This window comes from Cololabis saira, chromosome 8, assembly GCF_033807715.1.
Source record: "Cololabis saira isolate AMF1-May2022 chromosome 8, fColSai1.1, whole genome shotgun sequence".
Lineage (NCBI taxonomy): Eukaryota > Metazoa > Chordata > Actinopteri > Beloniformes > Belonidae > Cololabis > Cololabis saira.
The window spans coordinates 44,107,040-44,133,845 of record NC_084594.1 but is presented as its reverse complement, the minus strand read 5'-3'; the positions used below and the strand labels follow the sequence as shown (position 1 = coordinate 44,133,845).

General features: G+C 42.1%; 1 protein-coding gene across 6 annotated transcripts in view; it reads right to left on the bottom strand.

Moving 5' to 3' along the window:
• The window catches only part of LOC133449002 (MYND-type zinc finger-containing chromatin reader ZMYND8-like), a 56,658-nt gene that overhangs the window by 7,927 nt on the left and 21,925 nt on the right, over positions 1 to 26,806 (bottom strand). For 5 of the 6 annotated variants that reach the window (XR_009782992.1, XM_061728063.1, XM_061728066.1 and 2 more), the window contains exons 4-17: positions 26,247 to 26,471; positions 20,335 to 20,448; positions 16,841 to 16,906; positions 16,550 to 16,642; positions 16,361 to 16,448; positions 14,372 to 14,427; positions 14,213 to 14,290; positions 13,984 to 14,099; positions 9,254 to 9,750; positions 9,066 to 9,167; positions 6,748 to 6,903; positions 3,913 to 4,623; positions 2,132 to 2,638; positions 115 to 311 (exon numbers count right to left, since the gene is read on the bottom strand). Coding sequence is in view for 5 of the 6 variants with exons in the window: in XM_061728063.1 (XP_061584047.1) it covers positions 115 to 311; positions 2,132 to 2,638; positions 3,913 to 4,623; positions 6,748 to 6,903; positions 9,066 to 9,167; positions 9,254 to 9,750; positions 13,984 to 14,099; positions 14,213 to 14,290; positions 14,372 to 14,427; positions 16,361 to 16,448; positions 16,550 to 16,642; positions 16,841 to 16,906; positions 20,335 to 20,448; positions 26,247 to 26,471 (3,006 nt within the window). In the remaining variant the exon portion in view is untranslated. The remainder of the gene's footprint in view (positions 1 to 114; positions 312 to 2,131; positions 2,639 to 3,912; positions 4,624 to 6,747; positions 6,904 to 9,065; positions 9,168 to 9,253; positions 9,751 to 13,983; positions 14,100 to 14,212; positions 14,291 to 14,371; positions 14,428 to 16,360; positions 16,449 to 16,549; positions 16,643 to 16,840; positions 16,907 to 20,334; positions 20,449 to 26,246; positions 26,472 to 26,806) is intronic. The other variant, XM_061728064.1, reaches the window with a different exon arrangement.

Sequence of the window (26,806 nt, the reverse complement as noted above, 5' to 3'; positions counted from 1 at the left end):
GACAGAAATGTTTCTGTGTGAAGGAACAGAACAAACTAGTGGAGCGGGCCAGTCGGGTCGATGCTAAGTGGACTGGGGACATCAAGGAACTGTCAAGGGAAAAATGATACTAACTTTAGTAGTGTACTTGGCGATGTCTGCGGCCACGTCTGCCGAGGCCGTGGGGATGTAAACTTCTGCCGGCACCGGCGACGACGTGGCTGCCGTGCTTGAACCCGACGCTGCTATCATGGCCACGGAAGCCGGGCTGCTGGTTACCAGGGTGACCGCTGACGTGGAGGTCGCCACAGGACTGTCTTTTTGTTGAACAGCTACAGTCAGGAAAACCAGCAAGATTACGGAAAAGAAGACGAACACAAGTAGGGATGGGAATCGAGAACCGGTTCTTGTTGAGAACCGGTTCCCAGTGTTTCAATTCTTTGGAATCGTTTGCATTTTTCGCAAACGATTCCCTTATCGTTTCCAGTGGGCGCGAATGCGCACGTTGCGCAACGTGCGCATTCGCGCCCAGCAGGAAAACACGGGGACAAAGCGGCATAAACGCTCGAAAGTTTGGTTACATTTTACCAAAAAGGATGACAACAGGGCGACAATACTTGCAATGTGGACATTTGAACAAAGGGGGGAAACTGTTAGGAGTCAGCCGGCGTGTGGTAAGCTTATTTATGGTTCCGCCTTACACCAACGCAGAGCCTACGGCGTAAGGTACGCGGCGACACGCACCGTACGCCGTAGGCTCTGCTTCGATTTAACGCGGAACCATTATTCATGCTTAACACCGTGTCCACACTGCATGCGACGCGAGCGAGCGTCAGCGTCAAAAACAGTTCCATTGCTTTATTTTTTATTGCACTGTCTACACTGGTTGCGAGCGACGCGGCGTCGTTTTGAGCTGGACTTTTGTCGCACGCCCTGCTTCTATTTTCTTCCTGCCGTCATTTCAATACAAGAACCTCAATAAAGTGGCAGCTGCTGGAGGGAGATCGCCAGGCTGGAAGGTTCTGATAAGATAATAAGAATCTTATCTTAATCTTACTAGGGCTAAATTTGTACCGGATCCTGCCGGATTTCTCGTGTCCTCTGCTTTTCCCCCACATCCCAGTAATGATCTGACATGCTGACATGTTTGCTGCATTTAACACCGCACGCCGGTCACTCCACGCTGTTCGCTGTTTCATTGCGTCGCCACACGCCGTTATTAATTGTTCGGTTTTTTACCCACTTATTCCACCGAATAGTAAGCTTGTTTTCTGTTTAGAAAGCACAAACGTAGGAAGATTAGAAGTAATCACCCATCTTTTACTTGTCCCTTTACTCTTTTAGGAGTCATTTTAGGAGTTTCTTTCAGGAGTGCACGGGCGGGTGAATAAAGGCTGATTTATGGTTCCGCGTAAAATCGACGGCGTAGCCTACAGCGTAGGGTACGCGGCGACGCGCACCGTTCGGTGAGACCGCCGTGTACCCTACGCCATAAGGTCTGCGTTGGTGTAACGCGGAACCATAAATCAGCCTTTTAAAAGGCGAGTCTCAGCTGTCAATCAAAAGAACGTGGTAGAACGTGGGGGCCGATAACGCGTTCAGTGTGGACAGAGAGCGTCCGATGCCACACAGTGCGGCGCGACAGTCGGACGCTCGCATGCAGTTAGGACAAGCTGTTAGAAGAGCTGCACTCTCGGACACGAGGACGTGCCGGGCGCTCCTGACAGCTGCAGCGCATCAGCTCATCTATGGGAGAAGTTAAAGAGCATCTACTGCTAGCTTCTCCTTTCATCAAGGCAGGGAAGAGTATCAGGCCAGAATAGTTAATTTCTACAGAAGAATATTTATTTTATATTATTTTATATTGAATACATATTTTATATTACAAATAATTTTGTGGGGACCCCCTGGCACCATGGAGGAGCCCAACCTGGGGGCGTCTTAAGACCTCACTTATATTTTTTTGTTCAAAGATATAAAACAAAGTTGATACTAAAATTGTTTGTTCTCCTTTTTTCCAAATGAGAATCGATAAAGAATCAAATCGTTAAGCAGAATCGAAAATGGAATCGGAGTCGGAAAAATCTTATCAATTCCCATCCCTAGACATGAGGAAAGCTGTGTCCAGCAGCGGCAGCAGCACGGGGCTCACCTTTAACCGTCTGTCTGGTCTGGTAGCGCGTGCTCTGTGCAGAATGTGATGCCGAAGGGGCCGGGGCTGCACTGGAGCCGTTCCCGGCTCCCTGTACCGGGGTCAGGCTCTGGGTCTGGCCCTGCCGGGGAGACGACGCCTGCGCGGCGGCCAGGGGCTGCGGGCTCTGCTGGCTCTGCTGCTGGTGCTGCACCTTCTGCAGGTGCCACTTCTGAGAGGAGGTCTGGAACTTAGTGCTGCTGGGGTTCCACACCACGGCTCTCTGGACCACCGGCACCGTCTCTCTGGGCAGCAGGGGGCGCTGCTTCTTCAGGGCTGGTGTCGGGGAGGCCGAGGATGAAGACGGCGGCGTCACGGCGGTGCTGGACACGGACGCCAGGCTGATGGTTGCAGGAGAAGGAGCGGCGAAGGAGACCAGGGTCACGGGGGACTGGGCCGAGCCCCCGGAGGACGAGGGGGGAGCCGCGGCCGCTGGAGACGGGGCCGTCGACGCGCTCACAGCTTTCCCTAAAACACAAAACAGTGCTTTTTTAAGCCAATTTTGAATTAACAAAAGGTCCTAACGTTTATACACGTTATAAATACAGAAAGTGTTTCCAAGGGTTTTGGATTATTTCATCTAAAATTTCACTAACTTCATCTAAAATTGGAAAAAACATTGGAATAATTGGGAAAATCCGTTATCTCCTCAACACAAAAGTTTCACTCAACCTTCATTACTCTGATTCCTTTATTAGTTACTGCAACATGGCTTGGAACTGTACTCACCAAACAAAATTACAACCAATTCTTAGGTTGCACAAACGAGTGGTGAGAATCATTCGCCTCTTCGCCTCTAAGGTTTTATATTTTAACGTGTTGTGTACGGCGACCTTGAGTGCCAAGAAAGGCGCCTTTAAAAATAAAATGTATTATTATTATTATTATTATTATTATTATAAATAATAATAATAAGAAGAAGTCACTCGTTACCTTTGTTTCCTAAACTTGGCATTCTTGATATCTATCAGATTAATAACCTCCAAATTGCTCAATTTGTATACGGTTCTTTAAATAAAACTCTTCCTAACTTTTTTCACAATTTATTTTCCCCAAACAATGAATTTCATAATTATTCAACCCGTAAAGCCTCCCAGCTTCGGCCCCACAATCTAAACTATTTCATCTCAGTTTAAGATTCTTACAGTTCCAAGATATGGAATTCACTTCCTCCCCACCCTGTCAAACTTTCTCATGAATGATTTTAAAAATCTGTGAAACATATTTTGCTATATCAATAGCTTAATAGTATGATGTAAACTTCTACTTACTCACATTTGTCTTTTTCCTCATTTTTATACATTATTGTAGTTTTTTTCTTTCTTTCCTTTGTCTTTTTGTAATTTTTTGGGGTATGTACTTTATTCTTTTCTTTGTGTGTGCGTGTGAGTGTGCAGTGTGTGAGCGTGCTGTGCGCGGGGTGGGTGTGTGTGTGTGTGTGGCGTGTGTGTGTGTGTGCTGCGTATGATATGCATTTATGTCCATGATAATGTCCATTTTTATGCTCATGTAAGGAAGTCCTCTTGTCAAGCCCCTAGAGGGTTTTTTGAACCTCCTTGCATATATGCTGTCTATTGTTTTTTTATGGTAATTGTATTACTGACTTTTTAATATGTGATAAATAAAAATAAATATAAAATGAAATAAAATAAAATGAAATGAAATGAAATGAAATGAAATGAAATAAAATAAAATAAATACATTTGTCAGCAGGAGATCAGCAGGGAGCCCAAAACACTCACCTTCTGATTTACCAGTCGACTCTTTAATGATGCTGCTGTCTTTTCTGCTCCTCTTCCTCTCCTTACCACCTTGTTCCTCTCCCAGATCTATCACCAGCTCCCTCTCCGAGTCCGAGTCCTCCACCAGCGCTGCGTGCTTGGCCTCGTGCTTGGACTCGTGCTTGGCCTCGTGCTTGGCCTCGTGCTTGGATTCGTGCTTGGATTCGTGCTTGGATTCGTGCTTGGATTCGTGCTTGGATTCGTGCTTGGATTCGTGCTTGGATTCGTGCTTGGATTCGTGCTTGGATTCGTGCTTGGCCTCATGTTTGGCCTCGTGCTTGGCATCCTGTTTGGCCTGAGACTTCTCCTTGGAAGCGGGTGTCTTTGGGGCCGCTTTGCTCTTCTCTGGATTCTTCTCCTCCACCTCGGTGCTGATCTTCTCCCCCGCCGGGGCGGTGGACGGCGCTGCACTGCCGTCCTCTGCAGCAGATTCACTGGAGACGAGCAGCTCGGCTTTGTCCTCCTCCACCGGGCTGGCAGGAGGTTGGTCTTTCACCTTGTCTTTGGTGAGCTCCTTCTCCGGGTCCTTGTCCCGAGCTGCACCCGGCTCCCCCTTGGGATGCTGGTCCTCGTCGCTGGCGTACTCGCTCTCGCTGGAGTCGGACTTGTCCGAGTCTTCGGAGTCGCTGTGCTCCACGCCCTTGTACACGTCCACAGAGATCTCATCGATGCCTGCAAAAGGAGAAATGAGAAATGAGGCGTCGCTAACCCTAACCACTGCGACAACGCGAAAAACCTATTAAAGGCTTAAACTCAAATTTTTAAATGAATTTCGCGCACATCTTCTGGTCATGTTTTGAACTTGAAGAATTTTGGTCTCTTATTTTTAGAACAATTTCTGATTGCCTTAATAAATTAATTTCTCCATGCTCATTTATTGCTATCTTCTACGACGGAGTATTAAGGCCAAACCAAGACAAAAAAAAAGTGGAAATTACGAGAATAAAGTGACAATATTATGAGAATAAAGTCCTAAAATTATGAGAATAAAGTCATAATTTTGCGAGAATAAAGTCGTAATATTACAAGAATTTAGTCATAATATTATGAGAATAAAGTCGTAAAATTACGAGAATAAGGTCATAATGTTGTGAGAATAAAGTCTTATTATTACAAGAATTTAGTCATAATATTATGAGAATAAAGTCGTAAAATTACGAGAATAAGGTCATAATGTTGTGAGAATAAAGTCTTATTATTACGAGAATAAAGTGGTAATTTATGAGAACTCTAACAGGAAGAGCTTCTTCTCCCTGTGTTAAAATGAGGAATATTGAGCATCTTGTGAAGTTATATTTTGGTATCGGTTTCACAAATTAGGAAATACTTAATCTTTTGGCACATCAGCATCGAATTATTATCAGTATAAAGACTTAAACGATTGTGCAAACGACTGCGTCTATTTCGAAGAAGAAACCACACAGACTTGGAAGAAATTGCGTCTTTTTTAGAAGAGGAAAATCTTTATGATCATCCTCATTGTTTGCTGAGAAACAACAAAACCTCTTTGAATGGCAGCAGATGGAACCACCGCTAGGCTTGCAGTCACCACTACTATACTATACTATAGTATACTGTACTATAGTATACTATACTATAGTATACTATAGTAAAGTATAGTATAGTATAGTATACTACAATATACTATACTATACCACATAGCTCCTCTTCCACAAAAGACGTATGTGCTCTTCCTGTTAGAGATCTCATAAATTACGACTTTATTCTCGTAATATTACTACTTTATTATCGTAATATTACAAATTTATTCTCATAATATTACGACTTTGTTCTCGTAATATTACAACTTTTTCTCATAATATTACTACTTTATTCTCGTAATATTACAAATTTATTCTCATAATATTACTACTTTATTATCGTAATATTACAACTTTATTCTCGTAATTTTACAACTTTATTCTCGTAATTTTACAACTTTATTCTCATATTATTATGAATTTATTCTTGTAATTTCCCATTTCTTTTTGGTCTTAGTTTGGCCCTAATAATAACATAATCTTCAGCATTCCCCCAGACACAATTGTACTTTCAAATGCAGAGGCCGACTGCGTCGCTTTCGCCACTCTGCTTGCCAGGCGATTAACTTTATTCAAATGGAAGGAGGCACACCCCCCCACCTTTACTCACTGGATAAGGGATTTATTCTATTGTTTGAAAGTAGAGAAAATAAAGCATTCCATGAGAGGCTCTGCTGAAACCTTTTCTAAATTGTGGAAGCCTTTCCTGAAACACATTAAAGATAATATCCAATTGTCTGTCATTGCATCCTGCCTACCAATTTAAAAAACCACCATGCTTCATTTCTTCTGATCTCCAGCAGTGCCTCCAACAGTGCCTACTTGTTATTAGTATTTCTTTTTTTTTTCTTGTTTGTTTTGTTGTTATCATACTCTGATCTCCAGGACAGGACAGTGCCTACTTGTTATTAGTATTTCTTTTCTTCCTCTTGTTTGTTTTGTTGTTATCATACTCTGATCTGCTCTGACTTTACATTTTGCTGAGGGCATCACTTCCTTTATTGTACAAACCATGTTTTATATTGTAGTTCATGCATGTTCTGCCTCTACCTAGATGATGACCATAATCTTGTTTTTTGTTTTTGTTTTTTGTCTGTCTTTATGAAAAATTGAAAATCTTAATAAACAAAGGAAAAAGATTTTTTTTTTAAATGAATTTCATTGAGCCATTTTCAGTTAAGACAGTTATAACCAAGTATCGCTGCACAAATAGTTGTCATTGACCTTCTGTGGTCTCTTCTCTGTGTGTACTGACCTAGCTGTGCCTTGCAGCTCTCGATGGTTTTGTCCAGGTTGAGCTGGAAGCGGCTCTTGATCCGTCTCTTCGGGGAGGTGAGGACGGGAGCGGCTCCCTGCTTCTGCTGAACTGAGTCGCTGAGTTCCTGAAGGTCCATCTCAGCTTTGCTGCGGTCTGCAACGAGAAGGACAGTGTTTCGGTTCCTTCCAGACGTGGTGAATGTGGGCGGTGCACTTCCACTGAAAACCCACAACGGTCACTGAAATAACTTAAAACCGACAAAAGTAATGATAAATAATGATTTACTGATAAACAGATATTGCTTTTGAGTTGTAGGTCAACTGTATCATAGAAAAATTTACTATTAAAAATGAAAAATTGAACAAGTGTCCATGAAGACCAGAACACCTGTCTACAGGTGGACGAGTGTTCATGAGGACCAGAACACCTGTCTACAGGTGGACAAGTGTCCATGAGGACCAGAACACCTGTCTACAGGTGGACAAGTGTTCATGAGGACCAGAACACCTGTCTACAGGTGGACAAGTGTTCATGAGGACCAGAACACCTGTCTACAGGTGGACATGAGGACCAGAACACCTGTCTACAGGTGGACAAGTGTTCATGAGGACCAGAACACCTGTCTGCAGGTGGACAAGTGTTCATGAGGACCAGAACACCTGTCTACAGGTGGACAAGTGTTCATGAGGACCAGAACACCTGTCTACAGGTGGACAAGTGTTCATTATGATTCCGGCTCTCAGCAAAGGCGGACGCTTTTTCTGCTCCTCTCCAACCTTATCAACCTTCCCTGCTACTGCTTTGTCTGTTTCGTCTTCAGAGTCTCTCTTTTTCACTCCTCCGAAAACTCTACAACCCTACAACATGGAATTGATTAACTGGTCTCTCAGCACAATTGACCAAATTTTTGCGACAATAAGCCAGGGGGTAAGGGAGCCCTCTTGCCCCGACGGGACATTCTTTTCTGGATACACAATGGATTCTTACAAGAATTGCAAGCCTTTGTGCCTCAAAATTCTGTCTGTCGAGGATGTTGAAGACGCCTTCATAATTGGAATTATGATAGCAGGATTTCTCCTGACCATCCCCTTGATCGGAGGAGGGGGATTACTTGTGTATCGACCAACGCGTAATACGTTGACAGCTGTTTTGGCTCTCTCAAAGCTGCCGGACGTGGCTGAGGGGTCAAGCAAAGCGACCAATGCTCAGACTCTGACGCTGGGGGAGCAGAGCCATAAGCTAGATGCGATTCTCGAACAGAATCGCAGGTTAGCGGCGGTGTTTGAGCTCATTGGCAAGATTGACAACACCTTGGAGAAGTTGGAAGCTCGGCTTGGCAGGAAGTGACCACAAATTCGTCTGATTGGAGTTGCATTGATGAACCAGAGACTGAAAGGCAGACAGAAAATTACTGAGGCTGCCTGCTTCAAGAAATTGTTGATTCTATAATTTGCCCTTAATAGAGCGGCTTGGCAGGCCTCTCCGTCACAATCTCCCTGGAGGAATGTAAACAAGATGACTCTGCCCCCCCACTTAACCCTCCCCCTCACCCACGACAAAACATCTGTGGACTTGTTTTCAGAACTGTACCGGGCCGTCTGATAAGATCAAGAACAATGGCTGAGAGCAGCTCTGGAGCGAAGTTTTCACAGACTTACCGCCCACACACACACACACACACACTTGCTGATAACCACACCCCCCGCCCCCCATCTTCAACGCCTTCCCTGGCTCCCCTCTTATCATCAGCCCCCCCTGACACGGACTTCGAGTTCGAGCGCCACGCTGCAGCGGCCCTCACTTGGATGAACTGTACCTGTCTGCAGGTGGACAAGTGTTCATGAGGACCAGAACAGCTGTCTGCGGGTGGACGAATGTTCATGAGGACCAGAACACTTGTCTGCGGGTGGACAAGTGTTCATGAGGACCAGAACAGCTGTCTGCGGGTGGACGAATGTTCATGAGGACCAGAACACTTGTCTACAGGTGGACAAGTGTTCATGAGGATCAGAACACCTGTCTACAGGTGGACGAGTCTCAGTGAGAGGACACTCATCTCTGGACTGAAGTCATTGATGAAAAGGTTGTTAAACTGAAGATTGAGTTGAGCTCTCTGTCCACGTCAGTTTTATTACATCTTTTTTTCAACAATTTCGTTTCGACTCAAAAGCAATGTCCGAGTTCCAGGAATCAATGTTTAGTAAATTATTATATATTATTACTTTTGTCCGACTCACGTAGTTGTGGGCTTTTCTTCAGTGGAATGATGCCAACACATGTGTTTGTAAACCAATGAAAAGGCAGAGAATCCTCACCGAGATTGAGGTTGAGGATTCTTCCCGTCTGCGGCGCCTTCTCCTGCTTGCCGGCGCCGGCAGCCTGAGACTGGACCGCTTTGGGACTGTCCAGGGAATTGGCTGCAAAAGCAGATCAAGGACGGTGAAAACCTGCTCCAAGCTCTCCTGAATTTAAAGAGGGGTTATGGATGCGTATGTTTGGGCACCTGTGCAGTCCGTGGACTCTTCCTCTGTACTGTACTGGCTGTTGGCTGCTTTGCCCTGGGACTTGTCTGCCGGTTCCTGCTCCGCGTCAGAACCGGTATGAGCAGAGGAGTTGGTGCTCATGGGGGAGCAGGGCATGTCGCTGGAGGGCCGCGGTGCCGCTGCCCCCCCCGCCACCGCGGCCGCAGACAGCACGGTCCTGGCCACCGCCATCTTGGGCAACGCGGTCATGTCGAAGCTCAGCTTGATTTTCTCCTGTTTGTCAGCTTTGATAGGTGAGGACGAGGGGTTGGACGGGTCCAGGAGCATCTGGAAGTCATTGTCGGGGGTATAAGGGGTCCTGAAGGAGGCATAGTTAAACACTCCAAACTTCTTCTTCATGTTCTCCACGTACACCTCCATTTCCTGCATGGCGCTGTTGAAGATGCTCTTGGTCTTCTTCACGGAGAACGGGATCTCTTTGGACATGAGGTAGCAGTTGTTGAGAGGAACCCAGGCCCTGCAGGGGAAACACACGCAGCGTCAGCAGCCTGACAGCACCTGCCTGACAGCACCAGCCTGACAGCACCAGCCTGACAGCACCAGCCTGGCCTCTTCCTGTCGTGCTCAAGTGATCATGGAACCAACTTCCAATCTGGGTTAAGGAGGCCGACACCACCTCCACTTTTAAAACAGGGTATTTTAAAATTGGGTATGGCAAGGTATGGCAGCTGCCACACCTTGGCTTCAGGGGAAAATGTAAATGTCCATCCATCCATTATCTATGGATGGATGGACATTTACTCTGTGTCTATTTGTATTGATTATTCTATTATTTAATACATATAAAATAACTACAAATTTAAGTCAGAACAACATGATGGATTTCACTAGGTATTATCTTTCCCAACATTTGTATCCTCCCCCTCATATCTTGAAATGTGATATGTCCCAGCGCCCCTGACGACAGTGGTCGCTAGGTCAATCTCGTTTTTAGCGCTCTTTGCAGTGTTACTAACTTACAAAAATGAAAAGGAAGCAGGTAACCCTGCAAATTTTTTTTTTTTCAAAAAAAAGAAGGCAAGTGATGGGTCCAATGTTGCCCCAGCAGCGGAGGGAGTCAGGCTATTAACAAGGCTGTTAGCCACTCCATGTCCACGTGATATTGTTGCACTGACAGTGAATGAAGTGAACAGAATGAGTTAAATTGCATTTGTCAGATACGCTGTTTCTGCTCTCTAACTCTGCTGCTTGCTGTCCATGGTGCCAAAAATGGATGCGTATTGCGTAAATGCGCATTGCCTGAATTGATCATCACGTTGTTAAAGTGTAGTGTTTGTAGTTATGTTAGCAGGATGTTAGTGAGACTGCATTTGAAAAAGTTCAAATTTTCTTGACCACGCAGATAAGCTACATAGCAGATTTGTGTGATGAGTATTTGCTGGACGTGTTGATTGATACTGTAGTTAAGTTCTGTGACTCGTAACTTTGCCATACCTTAGCTTTGACTGAATAGAGGCCACTGCTTTAAAACCAAACTTAAAAGTCTAGTTAGTGTTAGTAAACCTCTAGTTAGTGTTAGTAAACCTCTAGTTAGTGTTTAGTAAACCTCTAGTTAGTGTTAGTAAACCTCTAGTTAGTGTTTAGTAAACCTCTAGTTAGTGTTAGTAAACCTCTAGTTAGTGTTCAGTAAACCTTTAGTTAGTGTTAGTAAACCTCTAGTTAGTGTTTAGTAAACCTCTAGTTAGTGTTAGTAAACCTCTAGTTAGTGTTAGTAAACCTCTAGTTAGTGTTTAGTAAACCTTTAGTTAGTGTTAGTAAACCTCTAGTTAGTGTTTAGTAATATCTCTACTTAGTGTTTAGTAATATCTCTAGTTAGTGTTTAGTAAACCTCTAGTTAGTGTTAGTAAACCTCTAGTTAGTGTTTAGTAAACCTCTAGTTAGTGTTTAGTAAACCTCTAGTTAGTGTTAGTAAACCTCTAGTTAGTGTTTAGTAAACCTCTAGTTATTGTTAGTAAACCTCTAGTTATTGTTAGTAAACCTCTAGTTAGTGTTAGTAAACCTTTAGTTAGTGTTTAGTAAACCTCTAGTTAGTGTTTAGTAATATCTCTACTTAGTGTTTAGTAACATCTCTAGTTAGTGTTTAGTAAACCTCTAGTTAGTGTCAGTAAACCTCTAGTTAGTGTTAGTAAACCTCTAGTTAGTGTCAGTAAACCTCTAGTTAGTGTTAGTAAACCTCTAGTGAGCGTTAGTAAACCTCTAGTTAGTATTAGTAAACCTCTAGTTAGTGTCAGTAAACCTCTAGTTAGTGTTAGTAAACCTCTAGTTAGTGTCAGTAAACCTCTAGTTAGTGTTAGTAAACCTCTAGTTAGTGTTTAGTAAACCTTTAGTTAGTGTTAGTAAACCTCTAGTTAGTGTTTAGTAATATCTCTACTTAGTGTTTAGTAATATCTCTAGTTAGTGTTTAGTAAACCTCTAGTTAGTGTTAGTAAACCTCTAGTTAGTGTTTAGTAAACCTCTAGTTAGTGTTTAGTAAACCTCTAGTTAGTGTTAGTAAACCTCTAGTTAGTGTTTAGTAAACCTCTAGTTATTGTTAGTAAACCTCTAGTTATTGTTAGTAAACCTCTAGTTAGTGTTAGTAAACCTTTAGTTAGTGTTTAGTAAACCTCTAGTTAGTGTTTAGTAATATCTCTACTTAGTGTTTAGTAACATCTCTAGTTAGTGTTTAGTAAACCTCTAGTTAGTGTCAGTAAACCTCTAGTTAGTGTTAGTAAACCTCTAGTTAGTGTCAGTAAACCTCTAGTTAGTGTTAGTAAACCTCTAGTGAGCGTTAGTAAACCTCTAGTTAGTATTAGTAAACCTCTAGTTAGTGTCAGTAAACCTCTAGTTAGTGTTAGTAAACCTCTAGTTAGTGTCAGTAAACCTCTAGTTAGTGTTAGTAAACCTCTAGTTAGTGTCAGTAAACCTCTAGTTAGTATTAGTAAACCTCTAGTTAGTGTCAGTAAACCTCTAGTTAGTGTTAGTAAACCTCTAGTTAGTGTCAGTAAACCTCTAGTTAGTGTTAGTAAACCTCTAGTTAATGTTAGTAAACCTCTAGTTAGTGTCGATAAACCTCTAGTTAGTGTTAGTAAACCTCTAGTTAGTGTCAGTAAACCTCTAGTTAGTGTTAGTAAACCTCTAGTTAATGTTAGTAAACCTCTAGTTAGTGTCGATAAACCTCTAGTTAGTGTTAGTTAACATCTAGTTAGTGTTTAGTAAACCTCTAGTTAGTGTTAGTAAACCTCTAGTTAGTGTTTAGTAAACCTCTAGTTAATGTTAGTAAACCTCTAGTTAGTGTTTAGTAAACCTCTAGTTAGTGTCAGTAAACCTCTAGTTAGTGTTAGTTAACATCTAGTTAGTGTTTAGTAAACCTCTAGTTAGTGTTTAGTAAACCTCTAGTTAGTGTTTAGTAAACCTCTAGTTAGTGTTAGTAAACCTCTAGTTGGTGTTTAGTAAACCTCTAGTTATTGTTAGTAAACCTCTAGTTATTGTTAGTAAACCTCTAGTTAGTGTTTAGTAAACCTCTAGTTATTGTTAGTAAACCTCTAGTTAGTGTTTAGTAAACCTCTAGTTAGTGTCAGTAAACCTCTAGTTAGTGTTAGTAAACCTCTAGTTAGTGTTTAGTAAACCTCTAGTTAGTGTTTAGTAAACCTCTAGTTAGTGTTTAGTAAACCTCTAGTTAGTGTTTAGTAAACCTCTAGTTAGTGTTAGTAAACCTCTAGTTGGTGTTTAGTAAACCTCTAGTTATTGTTAGTAAACCTCTAGTTGTTGTTAGTAAACCTCTAGTTAGTGTTTAGTAAACCTCTAGTTATTGTTAGTAAACCTCTAGTTAGTGTTTAGTAAACCTCTAGTTAGTGTCAGTAAACCTCTAGTTAGTGTTAGTAAACCTCTAGTTAGTGTTTAGTAAACCTCTAGTTAGTGTTAGTAAACCTCTAGTTAGTGTTTAGTAAACCTCTAGTTAGTGTTTAGTAAACCTCTAGTTAGTGTTCAGTTAACCTCTAGTTAGTGTTTAGTAAACCTCTAGTGAGCATTAGTAAACCTTTAGTTAGTGTTTAGTAAACCTTTAGTTAGTGTTAGTAAACCTCTAATTAGTGTAAACTCTAGTGTGTTAGAGTCAGTAGTCATAGCTGCAGCTATAGAACAAGACTATAATAGTTAGTCTCAAACATAGCTTGGTGGTAGATATGTTGCTATAGGCCTCTGCTGCAGGGGGGCACCAACATGATCCACTGGGCGGTGCCCCTCACCCTTCTTCTCCTCTACTTTTCCATTTTTTATTAATTCTAAGTATCTCATAGCCATCATTTTTGTCAATCGTTCTTGTAGTTTGTTGTGCTAGTCTGCCCCCTTTTTTCCTCTTTTGTGCATGTATGCAGGCCAGAGCTTCAGGAGCTGCATGATGACCTGCAGTCCCCCCTCTGATCATCCCACTGCTGCTTCCAGCTGTCTGTGTGGATGTCTGGTATATGCTTGCTGATATCCTGGTTCAGGTTTCTTCCCTCATAAATGGAAGTTTTTCCTTGCCACTGTTTGGTTTAAGGTGTTTCTCTCACTAGGGGATATTTTACCTGCCATTGTTTATGTTATGTTTATGTAATAATTGCTCGGGGGTCATGTTCTGGGTCTCTGGAAAGATCCTGGAGACAACTTCTGTTGTAATAGACGCTATATAAATAAAATTGAGTTGAATTGAAATTGAGCAGGCGGTGTGTACCTGTCATGCTGGCCGAAGAAGCGGGCGTCCACCTGTCCGTCTTTGTCCCGCAGCGCTTTCGCCGGCCAGAATGGAAATCCTTTGAGTTTGGCCCACACAAGAGGGTGCGGGTTGCTCTGCAGACACACAGGGAAACACCGGGACCGTGAAGCTCTGCTGCTCTGGGACTGAAACGGATGAGATATCAAGATCGAGAAGAGACGGTTCGGGGGAATTCAGAAAATCTTACGCAAGGCTCACAGAACCAGTTGTCTCTCTTCTGGCAGGCGGACAGATAGCACTCAGGACAAACCTCGATCTCATTCATCTGAGAGGGAAAAAGAAAATCAGACAATGACACCAGCAGCTGGTGGCCGTCGGGCAGAGGAACCACAGAGGGATGGCTTACCTCGTGTTCACAGATTTTCACTATCACTTTAGCCGTTGCTGTGAGTTTGTGATTACCTGAAAAACAAAAAGGCATTTCCTGCCGCATTATTGATAGCTGTGAACGTTTTTTTTTATTTGGAAAAGCCTTGATTTCACAGATGCAGATTTACATAGCGTCAAAAACACTTCAAGTAACATTGGCATGACATTTTGTAGAACTTCTGATGTCCAATTTGCCTGCTGGCTCTTCCCAGAATTTTCTTTATAAAATATTTACATGGAACATGGAAAGCTTCTCATCTTAAATTTTAAATACAGAAAACTACACACAAAGGAGAATGAGTAAAGATCGTGCTGTAGATTATATCAATATATTATATTACAAAACACATTTTGATCCCACTCTTTATTTTTGTCAAGTTAGCAAAAGTCAGACGTAATAGGTTTTACGTACTCAGTCCACTAAGACACATCTGGTAACATTTCTCCTTCTCGATTTTTAGAGAGAATGACAACTTTTCCATTCCATATATTTCATACATTATTCCTATATATTCATGTATAGAGGGGGATTCAGGTTTTAACCACCTCCTTGTAACAGCTTTTTTGCTCGCTGCAAGGAGTATCCGTAGCAGTTTCTTATCTTTGTTATTCCACCCCTCACATTGGATGTCACCCATATATAGAGTATCAAACCGGTAAGGAATTTTGACTCCAAATATATTATTAATGCGTTTGTGAATTTCCCCCCAATAGGTTACAATAACCTTGCAATCCCAAAATCCATGGAAGTGATTGGCTTCCTGAGTCCCACACTTTCTCCAGCAATCATTACTGCTTCCCTGGTGTCGCTTTTGTAGAGGTTGAATAAAAAAACCTTACAATGTTTTTCCAACAGAATTCTCGCCATGTAGATGAGTTAGTTGAATTCCATTGTACTTGACAAATTTTACTCCAGCCTTCCTCTGTAATAATTCATTTTCCCTCCTTCTCCCACTTCTCTTATGTATATTGTATTTTCTGGTTTGGACTGGAGAATCTCCTTGTACAATCTGGAAATTATCTTGTTGCATGTAGTAGAGTCAAATGCTGACAGGATTATTTTCATAATTCCTGTCTCTCCAGCTTTTAAAGCTATATTCAAGTTATGATTAAAATAATTTGGAACCTGAAGGTATCTGTAGAAATCATTTCGTTTCAGGCCATGTTTTTTCTGTAAGGAGTTGAAGCTCTGGAATATCCCCTTGTGAACAAATGAGTAGTAGTTAGTTAGGCCTTTTGCAATCCAATTTTTAAACCTATTATCTGTGCGATTTGGAGCAAAATCTGTGTCGTAAGCGCACCAACGTAACAGTTTGGATGAGTCTCCTACTCTGCATAGTTTTACTATATCCTGCCAGGTTTTAAATAATGTGTTTCACCAAGGATTATCTTTATTTACAATTCTGTTTTGTAATTCATTGTCTGCTATCATCGTTGTTATCGGTATCTCCTCTGTAATTGAATTCTCTATGTCTTTCCATCTTGCTGAATCAAATCGTTATATACGGGACTGTCTCAGAAAATTAGAATATTGTGATAAAGTCCTTTATTTTCTGTAATGCAATTAAAAAAACAAAAATGTCATACATTCTGGATTCATTACAAATCAACTGAAATATTGCAAGCCTTTTATTATTTTAATATTGCTGATCATGGCTTACAGCTTAAGAAAACTCAAATATCCTATCTCAAAAAATTAGAATATTCTGGGAATCTTAATCTTAAACTGTAAGCCATAATCAGCAATATTAAAATAATAAAAGGTTTGCAATATTTCAGTTGATTTATAATGAATCCAGAATGTATGACATTTTTGTTTTTTTAATTGCATTACAGAAAATGAAGAACTTTATCACATTATTCTAATTTTTCTGAGACTATTACTATGAGTATTACCAGCCGTTCAAGAGTATTTCTTAATATTCAGTATTATATGTCCATGTTTTTAGTACGATAAGCAACATACCGCCGTTGTATATGATACAGTTGTGTAAGATCCACTTGACATCTGCCAAAAAGGCCTCGGTGCAGCCGTACATCTTCTTTTTGATATTCTGTAGTGGAAAGGGGGGGAAAGAAAAGAGACAAAAGTATATATAATCCTGTGTTGGACGTAGCACTGAATGCCGTGAACCTGCATCAGCTCTGACTTTACCTTCTCAAGTGTGCAGAGATCCATGGGATGAAAGATGTACTCTGCGTAATCAGGATGCTGGTCGAGAGACACGGGTTTCTGGAAGGGTTCGGTCTGTCAGACGACATCGTCAGAAAAAGAGAGGGAAGGTAAACAAACGGGAGGGACGGAGCCGCCACACAAGCGTCCCTCATGCCGCCCACCAACATGCCAGCACACTTCTAAAAAAAACCTCCTCAGAAAAGAGGAGGGAAGGAAAACAGTGAAGGAGGAAAATCATGACGGGGTCTTGTTAGTGATGTAATTGATTACCCAATTAAAAGTCTTTCTCTGTGTGGAAGCTGCATGGGGGGTGCGAGATGACAAGCGAGGATGGTCCTGAAAGAGAGTGAGAGGGGCAGCTGTATCCTCACCACCAGCTAGCAGCTTTATTTCCAGCCACGACGGGCCACTATGACAAAAGTACGGTGGCCGTCGGTTCTGTCATCAAAAACATTCTGCACATGCAAATCATTAGTGGATCATGCTGCAGTCCCCATGTGGCACAGCTCAGGGTGCGCGCATACATACACATATACATACATGTGTGTGTGTGTGCTTGTAGGATTCATGTGTGTTTGTAGGATTTATGTGTGTGAGGTCAAAACTTTTAGAAAACATACATGTTTCCAGTTTCAGTTGCAGTTTACATGGTTAAATTTCTCAGTGGGATTGTGGGACGTGTTGAATAAACGGCAAAAAAAATCAACTTAAAGGACTGTCTCAGAAAATTAGAATATTGTGATGAAGTTCTTTATTTTCTGTAATGCAATTAAAAAAACAAAAATGTCATACATTCTGGATTCATTACAAATCAACTGAAATATTGCAAGACTTTTATTATTTTAATATTGCTGATTATGACTTACAGTTTAAGATTCCCAGAATATTCTAATTTTTTGAGATAGGATATTTGAGTTTTCTTAAGCTGTAAGCCATGATCAGCAATATTAAAATAATAAAAGGCTTGCAATATTTCAGTTGATTTGTAATGAATTCAGAATGTATGACATTTTTGCATTACAGAAAATAAAAGGACTTTATCACAATATTCTAATTTTCCGAGACAGTCCTGTACATTCAGAAATTATTCTTTGGGAGGAAAGGGGGTTATAATTTAAGGGGTAATCTAAACTTCAAATCTTTATCTGTCTGTACAACAAAAATAAGTTTTTGTGTATCAGTTTGTGGATTTAAACTGTGGAATGGTTTGAATTTGGAGTGAAAAGAATGTACAAACATAAAACAATTGGAAATATAAAGGAATGGTTTATTTGAGGTATAAAAGTGAAGACTGTGTTTAAAGATCACCACCTGTGTGTGTTCTGCTATTTCGTCTTTGTATGTTTATATACTTAGATATACGTATTATATTTATATCATAGTTATATTATGTTTATGATAGAGCTTACATCTTGTATTAAACAGGTTATTTTTGTAAAAATGATATACATTTATACAAATTAGTGTATAGCATAAAAAATAAATACAGACATATAATTTATGTTTAGTTGTGGAAGGGGTGGGATTAAATAAGTTTATACTTCCTCCCACTCCTTTTCAAACATGTAACTTGAAATATTTGTTTTGATGTTGTTTTTTGTTCTTTATGTGGTGGAATGAACCTGTATTTGTTTTCTTACCTTTTTTCTTGTTTTTTTTATACATGTTCGAAATAAACGAAAAACTAAACTAAACTGTATTTGACCCGGTCTTTGTAGGTTTTGACCGTATAGAAACATAATTCTACTCAGTTGTGTGAAATAAGACCTGGAAACAGGCATTGTGACATAGAATTGTCAAATTAAATTTAATTTACCGTACGAATTGTTACAGATTACTTTTGTAATACTGTATTTGACCCGGTCTTTGTACGTTTTGACCGTATAGAAACGTAATTCTTGCCGTTGTAAGAATGAGATGTACCTGCTGGATCTACTGCCCTTACTTTTTAACAACTTGTGCTTTCTATTATTTTACCTCTTTTCTTATCATTTTATTTGTTATTTACTGTTTAATTGTGTCTTGCCGCTTTTAATGTTGATCTAAAGCATTTTGAATTACCTTGTGTTGAATTGTTCTATACAAATAAACTCGCCTTGCCTAATTGAAAAACTGGGAAGTAAAAAAAGAAATCAGGGAAATATCTTGTTCTCCAAAATTTCAGATGACGTTTACAAGTTTAAATGCTGTGTTGAAGCGGGTGTTCTGGTGCAGCAGTCCCTCCCAACGTGCGGCCCCAGGGGCCTGCACTTCTGTCCCTTCCTCCCACCTCATCCCAGACCAGCCGGCCGGAGCTCAGGCCCGGACTCGGACTTCCGTCATCAACCCTCACCGCGCTGACGGGTGTTCCGGGTCACTTTCCCGCCCAAGGCAGAGCCGGCCCAAGGCATAAGCCAACTAAGCGGCTGCTTAGGGCCCCGTGACCACTAGGGGGCCCCATAGAGTTAAAAAATAAAAAAATAAAGTAGATCACGTGTTTACAGTAAATGGTTTATAAATTATCTGTTTGATTATTTTGTTTCTTTTAGTAGGCCTACACTGTAGATCAGGGGTGTCCAAAGTGGGTCCTCGAGGGCCGGTGTCCTGCAGGTTTTAGATGTTTCCTTGCTTCTGCACACCGTGATAAAAGTAGCTGTGTCACCAACAGAGTTGTCCAGACCTTGATGACAAGCTGGTGACGACCAGTAATTTGAATCAGGTGTGTTGATGCAAGGAGACATCTAAAACATGCAGGACATCGGCCCTCGAGGACCGACTTTGTACACCCCTGCTGTAGATGACACGCAGTATCACACTTAGTACTACATCACTTTAAATATTAAGTGTAAATCAACCCCAGGCCGCTCTTGTAGCTGAATTTGCTCCATTTCAGATTAAAAACCATAGATGGTAAAAACCTGCCAGGCTGACAGTAGGATGATGGAAACAACACTGCTGCAACTGTGACCTTTGACCTTTGACCTGTTGCTTCTCTGTGTGGCCAGTAGGGGCAGTTGCTGACTTTGATCAATATTAATTGAAAGATTTTTCTGCAAGTTTGTTAATCTGTTTTCTGCTTCCATGGTTTAAATCACTGTGGATTACAATCTAACTACAATAAAAAGTTCTTCCATCTAGTTTTACAAGTGTATTTGTAATGACAGGAAAGAACATGAAATACGTTTATAGTGGGTGTGTGAATGATCAATAATCAGTATTATTGGCAGTAATAGAGGGCCCCAAAATCACATTTTGCTTAGGGCCCCACGGAGGCTTGGGCCCCATGGAGGCTTGCTTTTATTTTGAATTCTGTCCATCTTGGTCCTCCCTCAGAAGCAACTATCCCTGTGATAAAGTAGCATCCAGGTGATGCTGCAGAGGGGGTGACCACATCTGTTCAACAGCGCTTTTATCCAGAGGGGTTGGAACTCATCACAAGAACTGGGAGATTTGAACTGTGAAGATGTTTGTCTTTTTGCAGCTTTTTAACCTCGAGCAGGTCCAAACTTCTTAAATCTAAATAAATAAAAGAAACTGGAAAAATAAAGGCCATCTAAAAGTTTTGAACTGCAGTGTGTGTGTGTGTGTGTGTGTGTGTGTGTGTGTGTGTGTGTGTGTGTGTGTGTGTGTGTGTGTGTGTGTGTGTGTGTGTGTGTGTATATATATATGTATTTGTATATTAGGATTAGCCCACAAATGAATAATGAAATAAAGAGGGGACAGCACCGTTAAAAGCGATGTTTAAATGATTAGGACGTTATCAGTTCCTCCCCTAAAACACTTACACCTGGTTGCTTCATCTTCTGCAGGGCAAACTTTAGTAAGTAAGAGACCTGGTCGATAGTCAGCATCATCATGGCCTTGCTCTGAGTCTCGATGCACTCAGCAACCGTTATTTTCTGAAAGACAACAAGAGAGAGTGAGACCTTGTTTACGCCCGTTTATTGGACGGCACACGTGACGCTCTACCCGCTGTTCTTTGATTAAACTAACATTTCATGTAGATAGATCAGTTTTGGTACCCTCACGGCCAGGGCCGCCCTCCCGTAGGGCCTCATCTTCCAACGGGGGACGCATTTGCATGGTAGCACATGTGTGCTACCATGCAAGGGGAGAAAAAGGATCTGAATGGTGAGTAATCTGACCATGCAATGATCGGCAGCTCCTGAAATCTGACCAATCAGAAGGGTGCAGGGAGGCTCTTGCAGAGATTTCAACTTTTCATCCAAAAGACATCACAAATCAGGAGAAAGAGAGGAAAAAGGCAAAACACGAGGAAACTCGCGCTTCACTTGAAGGCGGGGATGTTGTTGAAATAAAACTTTGTAGCACAAACACCTGAGCTGCCACTCAGATAGGAATCTGTCTGTTTTTGTTTTTTCCAGCAGCCCTGATGAACATTTATTGAACGCCTTGTTAACACCCTCTGCATTCACCTCTGTTGAAAAAGAGTGGTCACATGACCAGTAGGTCGTATATGAGCTACAAACTTTAGCCAATATATAATAAATTGGCTATGGTTTTATACCGATGTATGTTGTTAAGAAATTTTGACTATTTCTAATGAGATAGATGTGCGTCTGTAAAAGGCACACGTGCTTGTTTAGCTCTGATTTCAGACCTGAGACCTGCTTTCAGGTTTTTGTGGGGGATTGAGGTGGTGGACGTAACTTTCTTTTGGTGAGTAATTGATCGCTATTTGTGACTTGTTTATCTGACGAGGACCAGAGGGCGGGAGCACATTACACCTGTTTTAAAATCGCTGCATTGGCTCCCCGTGCGCTTCAGGGTTGATTTTAAGGTTCTTTTACTAGTTTTTAAGTGTCTTAATGGTCTTGGGCCTTCTTATTTGTCTGCACTACTTTTACCCTATCAACCCTCACGGACCCTGAGGTCCTCCGGTGCTGGCCTTTTAACCATACCAAAAGTTAGAACTAGGACACACGGGGAGGCGGCATTCAGTTTTTATGGTCCCCGATTGTGGAACAGCCTCCCGGAGAACCTCAGGAGAACCTCAGGGCCGCAGAGACTGTTGATGTTTTTAAAAAGAGGCTCAAGACTCATCTCTTTAGTCAGGCTTTTAACTGACTCATTTAACTCTTTTACATTTTTTATGCTCACCCTTATTTTTATTGGATCTTACTACTCTGTTTTATAGTTAGTTTATCTTTTTTTTTTTTTTTTTTTTTTTTTTTTTTATCATAATTTATTTTCATTGTTTTATCTTAATGTTTTATCTAAATATTTTAGTCGTTATTTATGGTCTATTTTATACATTTTACTGTCTTAGTCCTTTAGTTTTTAATGTCTTGCTTTTTAGACATACTTTTAGGATTTTACGTTATGTTATACTTTTTAAACTCTATTAGTGTATTTTATCCTGTTTTCTTGTAGCTTTTATCTCCAGTGTTTCCTCATGGGGAGCCTCCATGCTGGGAGTGACTCTGGCCTGCAGGGGGTCGTCCTGGGGATGGTTCTGGCCTGGATGGTGGTGGAGCTCTGCACCACGGCTTCACCGCTGTGGTGTGGACTCCTCTATCCGTCCGGGCCGGGATGGTCTCTGTGGGCCCCCCCCCCCCCTTCTAGCTGCGGGCTATGAGACCTCCTGGCGTGGACGGCTCCCTGTTACCGTTTCCTCACCTGGATCCTCTGTGCCTAGCCATGTCTGCACCATGTGTCTGCGTGTGTCTATCTGTGTGTGTGCGGGGAGGGGGAGGGGGGGGGGGGGGCACTTATACATTTTATGTTTATGTTTTATGAAAAGCACTTTGTGTTACATTTTTTTGTATGAAAGGTGCTTTAAAAATAAAGTTTGATTTGATTTGATTTGATTTGATTTAAGTTTTACATTTTTTATTTAATATTTATATTATATCATGTTGATTATTTTTTTTATCTAATTTGACTCATACAGTCAAACTACTTTATCTACCGTACATTTGTTATTATTGACGGGTTGTCAAGTTAAATAGCATGTTGTTATACGGTAATTTTGTAGCAATGATACATTTGGGATGGGGAGAGGTTTGAGGGTGGGGGGGGCCTCCAAATAACATTTCGCTTAGGGCCCCAATTTGGTCAGGGCCCTGCTCACGGCTCAGTACAGATGCACATTTCTTGTGAAACGGGATTAAATTAAAACGCTTGTCTCAAGTCTGCCAACATGCCTTTGGTGTGATTAAAAAAAACAACTTGATGTAAACAAGTAAGGGAAAAGGAGGGATTTACTGCTTATTTTAGAGTCGCCATAGAAAGGATCATAATCATCATGTTTAAGGTTATTATATAAGGCTGCTGCTTTTTACCAAAAGGAACTTTTTTTTAAAACTACAGCTAAAGGGAAGAAGATGTGTGCAGTCACAACAAACCTGGAGGGAGCAGGTGTTCCCATCCCAGCAACACCACACCAGCCAAGCCTGCTGCTATGGGGCTGGAACAGTCTCATAATTCCCAAATGCACAGACCGATTCACAAATGCACAGGACAAAATTCACAAATGCACAGATCGATTCACAAATGCACAGAACAATTCACACGTGCGTAGGACAATGTACACAAATGTGTTTTTGATGCACACATAAATATAACCCGATTTACAAACGTTTTTTGTCTGTGAGCTGCGCTGGATTTGCGTGTGACTTTTGAGATTGGCTGAAACAAAGGAAGACATCTGATTGGTTGCAAATCCTTCAGTGTTAAAAAAAAACGTATTTGTGGATTGAGTCACGTCAGAGGAGTCTCAAAAGTCACACACAAATGCAGCGCAGCTCACAGACAAAAAAACGTTTGTAAATCAGGTTATATTTGTGTGTGCATCAAAAATACATTTGTGTATCTTGTCCTACGCACGTGTGAATCGGCCTGTGCATTTGTGAATCTTGTCCTGTGCATTTGTGGATCGATGTGTGCATTTGTGAATTATTATTAACTCTGTGCAAAACTTGTGACTTTCTGCACTACTCGGTGCCCCACTCACCCATCCGATACCCCAACGAATACAAAACCCAGTCACACGTTCCACTCTGAGGGTGTGGACTCAATTTAGGAGAACATTTGGATACGCAGAATTTTCCATTCTCAGTCCTATTGCCTCCAACCATTTTTTTTACCCCTTCTTAGTATGATACTTCCTTTATAGACTGGCATAGGAAAGGCATCACTTCATTCTCAGACCTATTCAAAGATAACTTTCCTGCTTTGAGGAACTCTCAAAGAAATGTAATTTGCCCAAAACAAAACAAAATTTCTCTGTTACTTATAGGTCAGGGATTTCATCCGTCCCACTCTACCAGGTTTCCCCAACAAACCTAGCCCCAACCCAATTGACACTTTTCTCTCATTTAATCCTGTAGCGAAGGGCGCCCTCTCAACATTGTGCCATAATATCACCATGATACCGTATTTGCTACTGGACAGGACCAGGGCTGCGTGGGAGCAGGACCTAATTCAATTCAATTCAATTTTATTTGTATAGCGTCTAATACAACAGATGTCTCTAGACGCTTTCCAGAGACCCAGAACATGAACATAAACCCCCGAGCAATTATTACATAAACAATGGCAGGTAAAAACCCCCCTAGTGGGAGAAAAGCCTTAAGCCAAACAGTGGCAAGAAAAACTCCCCTTTAGGAGGAAGAAACCTGGACCAGGACCTGGATCATAAGGGGGGACCCTCCTGCCGAGGGCCAGACTGGGGGTCGGGGACGTCAGCAGCACACAGCAGGCAGGTGGAAGCAGCAGCAGGATGACCAGAGGGGGGTGGGGGACCGCAGGCAGGTGGAAGCAGCAGCGGGATGCCCAGAGGGGGGTGGGGGACCGCAGGCAGGTGGAAGCAGCAGCGGGATGCCCAGAGGGGGGTGGGGGACCGCAGGCAGGTGGAAGCAGCAGCGGGATGACCAGAGGGGGGTGGGGGGCCGCAGGCAGGTGGAAGCAGCAGTGGGATGACCAGAGGGGAGTGGGGGGCCACAGGCAGGTGGAAGCAGCAGCGGGATGACCAGAGGGGGGTGGGGGGCCACAGGCAGGTGGAAGCAGCAGTGGGATGACCAGAGGGGGGTGGGGGGCCACAGGCAGGTGGAAGCAGCAGCGGGATGACCAGAGGGGAGCGGGGGACCGCAGACAGGTGGAAGCAGCAACGGGATGACCAGAGGGGAGTGGGGGACCGCAGGCAGGTGGAAGCAGCAACGGGATGACCAGAGGGGAGTGGGGGACCGCAGGCAGGTGGAAGCAGCAGCGGGATGACCAGAGGGGAGTGGGGGACCGCAGGCAGGTGGAAGCAGCAGCGGGATGACCAGAGGGGAGTGGGGGACCGCAAGCAGGTGGAAGCAGCAGCGGGATGCCCAGAGGGGAGTGGGGGACCACGGGCAGGTGGAAGCAGCAATGGGACCTAGGGCATCCAATAGCTGCTGACCACTGGGACTCCATCCTGGGGTCACTGTACTACCTCAAGATTCCAAGATCTCTTTCTTTTTTCTCTTCGGTATGTTTTGTAAGATAACACAATTTTTAACACAATAGCATGCAAAATTGTACCTGTACGAACCTGCACCAGCACACCTTCAGTGGGGGGTGTTTTTGTTTTGTATCATTGTTACTTTTATATTAATTGTGAAAAATAATAAAAAAGATTTGAAACAGAAAAGGAAAATCACAGTCCTGGAGCTCCGAGTCCAGAGCTCAGGATGTGTAAAGTCCCCACAGATCTATTATGATTGATGCTGCAACAGAGTGCTAGCCGGGAGGAGCCTGTGGCTGCTTCTTTATCTAAAAACATTCCCAATTAATAAAGATTCCTCTTTTTTTCATCCCTGAACTCTGTTTTCTGGTAGTTGAAACACTGAATAGAAGATGTCAACATTCTGACATTTGTGCTGTTGTTATTTATGTCTTGTAATGGAACAATTCCAGACTTGTACTTTGAATGAACTCACTGTCTGAGACCGATAATTTGTGCTGATTACAAATAATATAATATATTACAAATAATAGCAGTGACCAAAACACCTGCAGAAATACTGCAGGAATGACATAGCAGCAGTTAAATGCAGCCTTCTGTAAGCTTTAAATATCCACTGGACTTACATCAAATACATCAAAACACAACAATAAAAAACACTTTTCTGAACTTATCAATATGACTCTGTCCTTCACAGGATAAGTAAAATGGATCACTGCAAAAACTCACAATCTTAACAAGAATATTTGTCTTATTTCTTGTTCAAATGTCTAATTTTAGTAAAAAAAAAATCTCATTACACTTAAAACAAGACGCATCACTGGAAAAAAAAACAACAATTTTCACCTGTTTCAAGTAGATTTTCACTTGAAATAAGTAGAAAAATCTGCCAGTGGAACAAGATTTTTTTGCTTGTAATAAGAAGATAAATCTTGTCCCACTGGCAGATTTTCCTACTCATTTCAAGTGAAAATTGACTTGAAACAGGTGAAAATTGTCAAATAAGTTATTTTTCTGGTGTTATTTTTCTGGTGATGACTCTAAATGTTGAAATAGCAGTAAAACCACATTCATTGATGAAATGACATAAGGGATGGAAAGGGGGGATGGCAGTTTTACTGGGGGGATGATTTGGACCGTATTTATTTCAGGGGGGGATGCCATCCCCCTCATCCCCCCTCATCCCCCCTCATCTCGAGTACTGTTGGTAGCCCTTTTAAAAGCAGCGTGTTCCAGGACCAGTACCTCACACTCCGGACAGAACCAGTCTCCCTCGGGCTCGGCAGGCAGCTTCAGGCACTTGGCGTGGTAGACGCGGGGGCAGAGCTCGCAGCACAGCACCTGGCCCTCGCGGTGGCACAGCCAGCAGTAGAAGTCGTTCCTGCCGTCCTGCGGGATCGCGTCCACCGGGTCCGAGGCCAGCGAGGTCGGCTGCTTGGCGTAGTAGAACGGCCCATGTCGGAGCTCTGACTGGAAGGCAGGCAAAAGAAGAGTTGTGGGGAGGTCAACGTCGGGCCACGCATCAGAAACGCTGAAGCGCATCAGCAGGCAGAGCTACGGACCGCTCTGAGCTGGCGTAAACCAAAACAACAAGATCAAATGCCATGAAAAGAACTTCTACACTGCAAAAAATCTTAAAAGGAACCCTGTCTATTAAGACATGTAGGTCTTAAAAGATAAATGTTGGTATCAATTATAATAATGTGATATAAAAAACCTTTTTGATGTCTTCGTTTTTATAAAATTTAAAAATATAATTTAACTAGTAGGTCGCCATTGTTGTTTACATTCTGGGTAGTGACGTC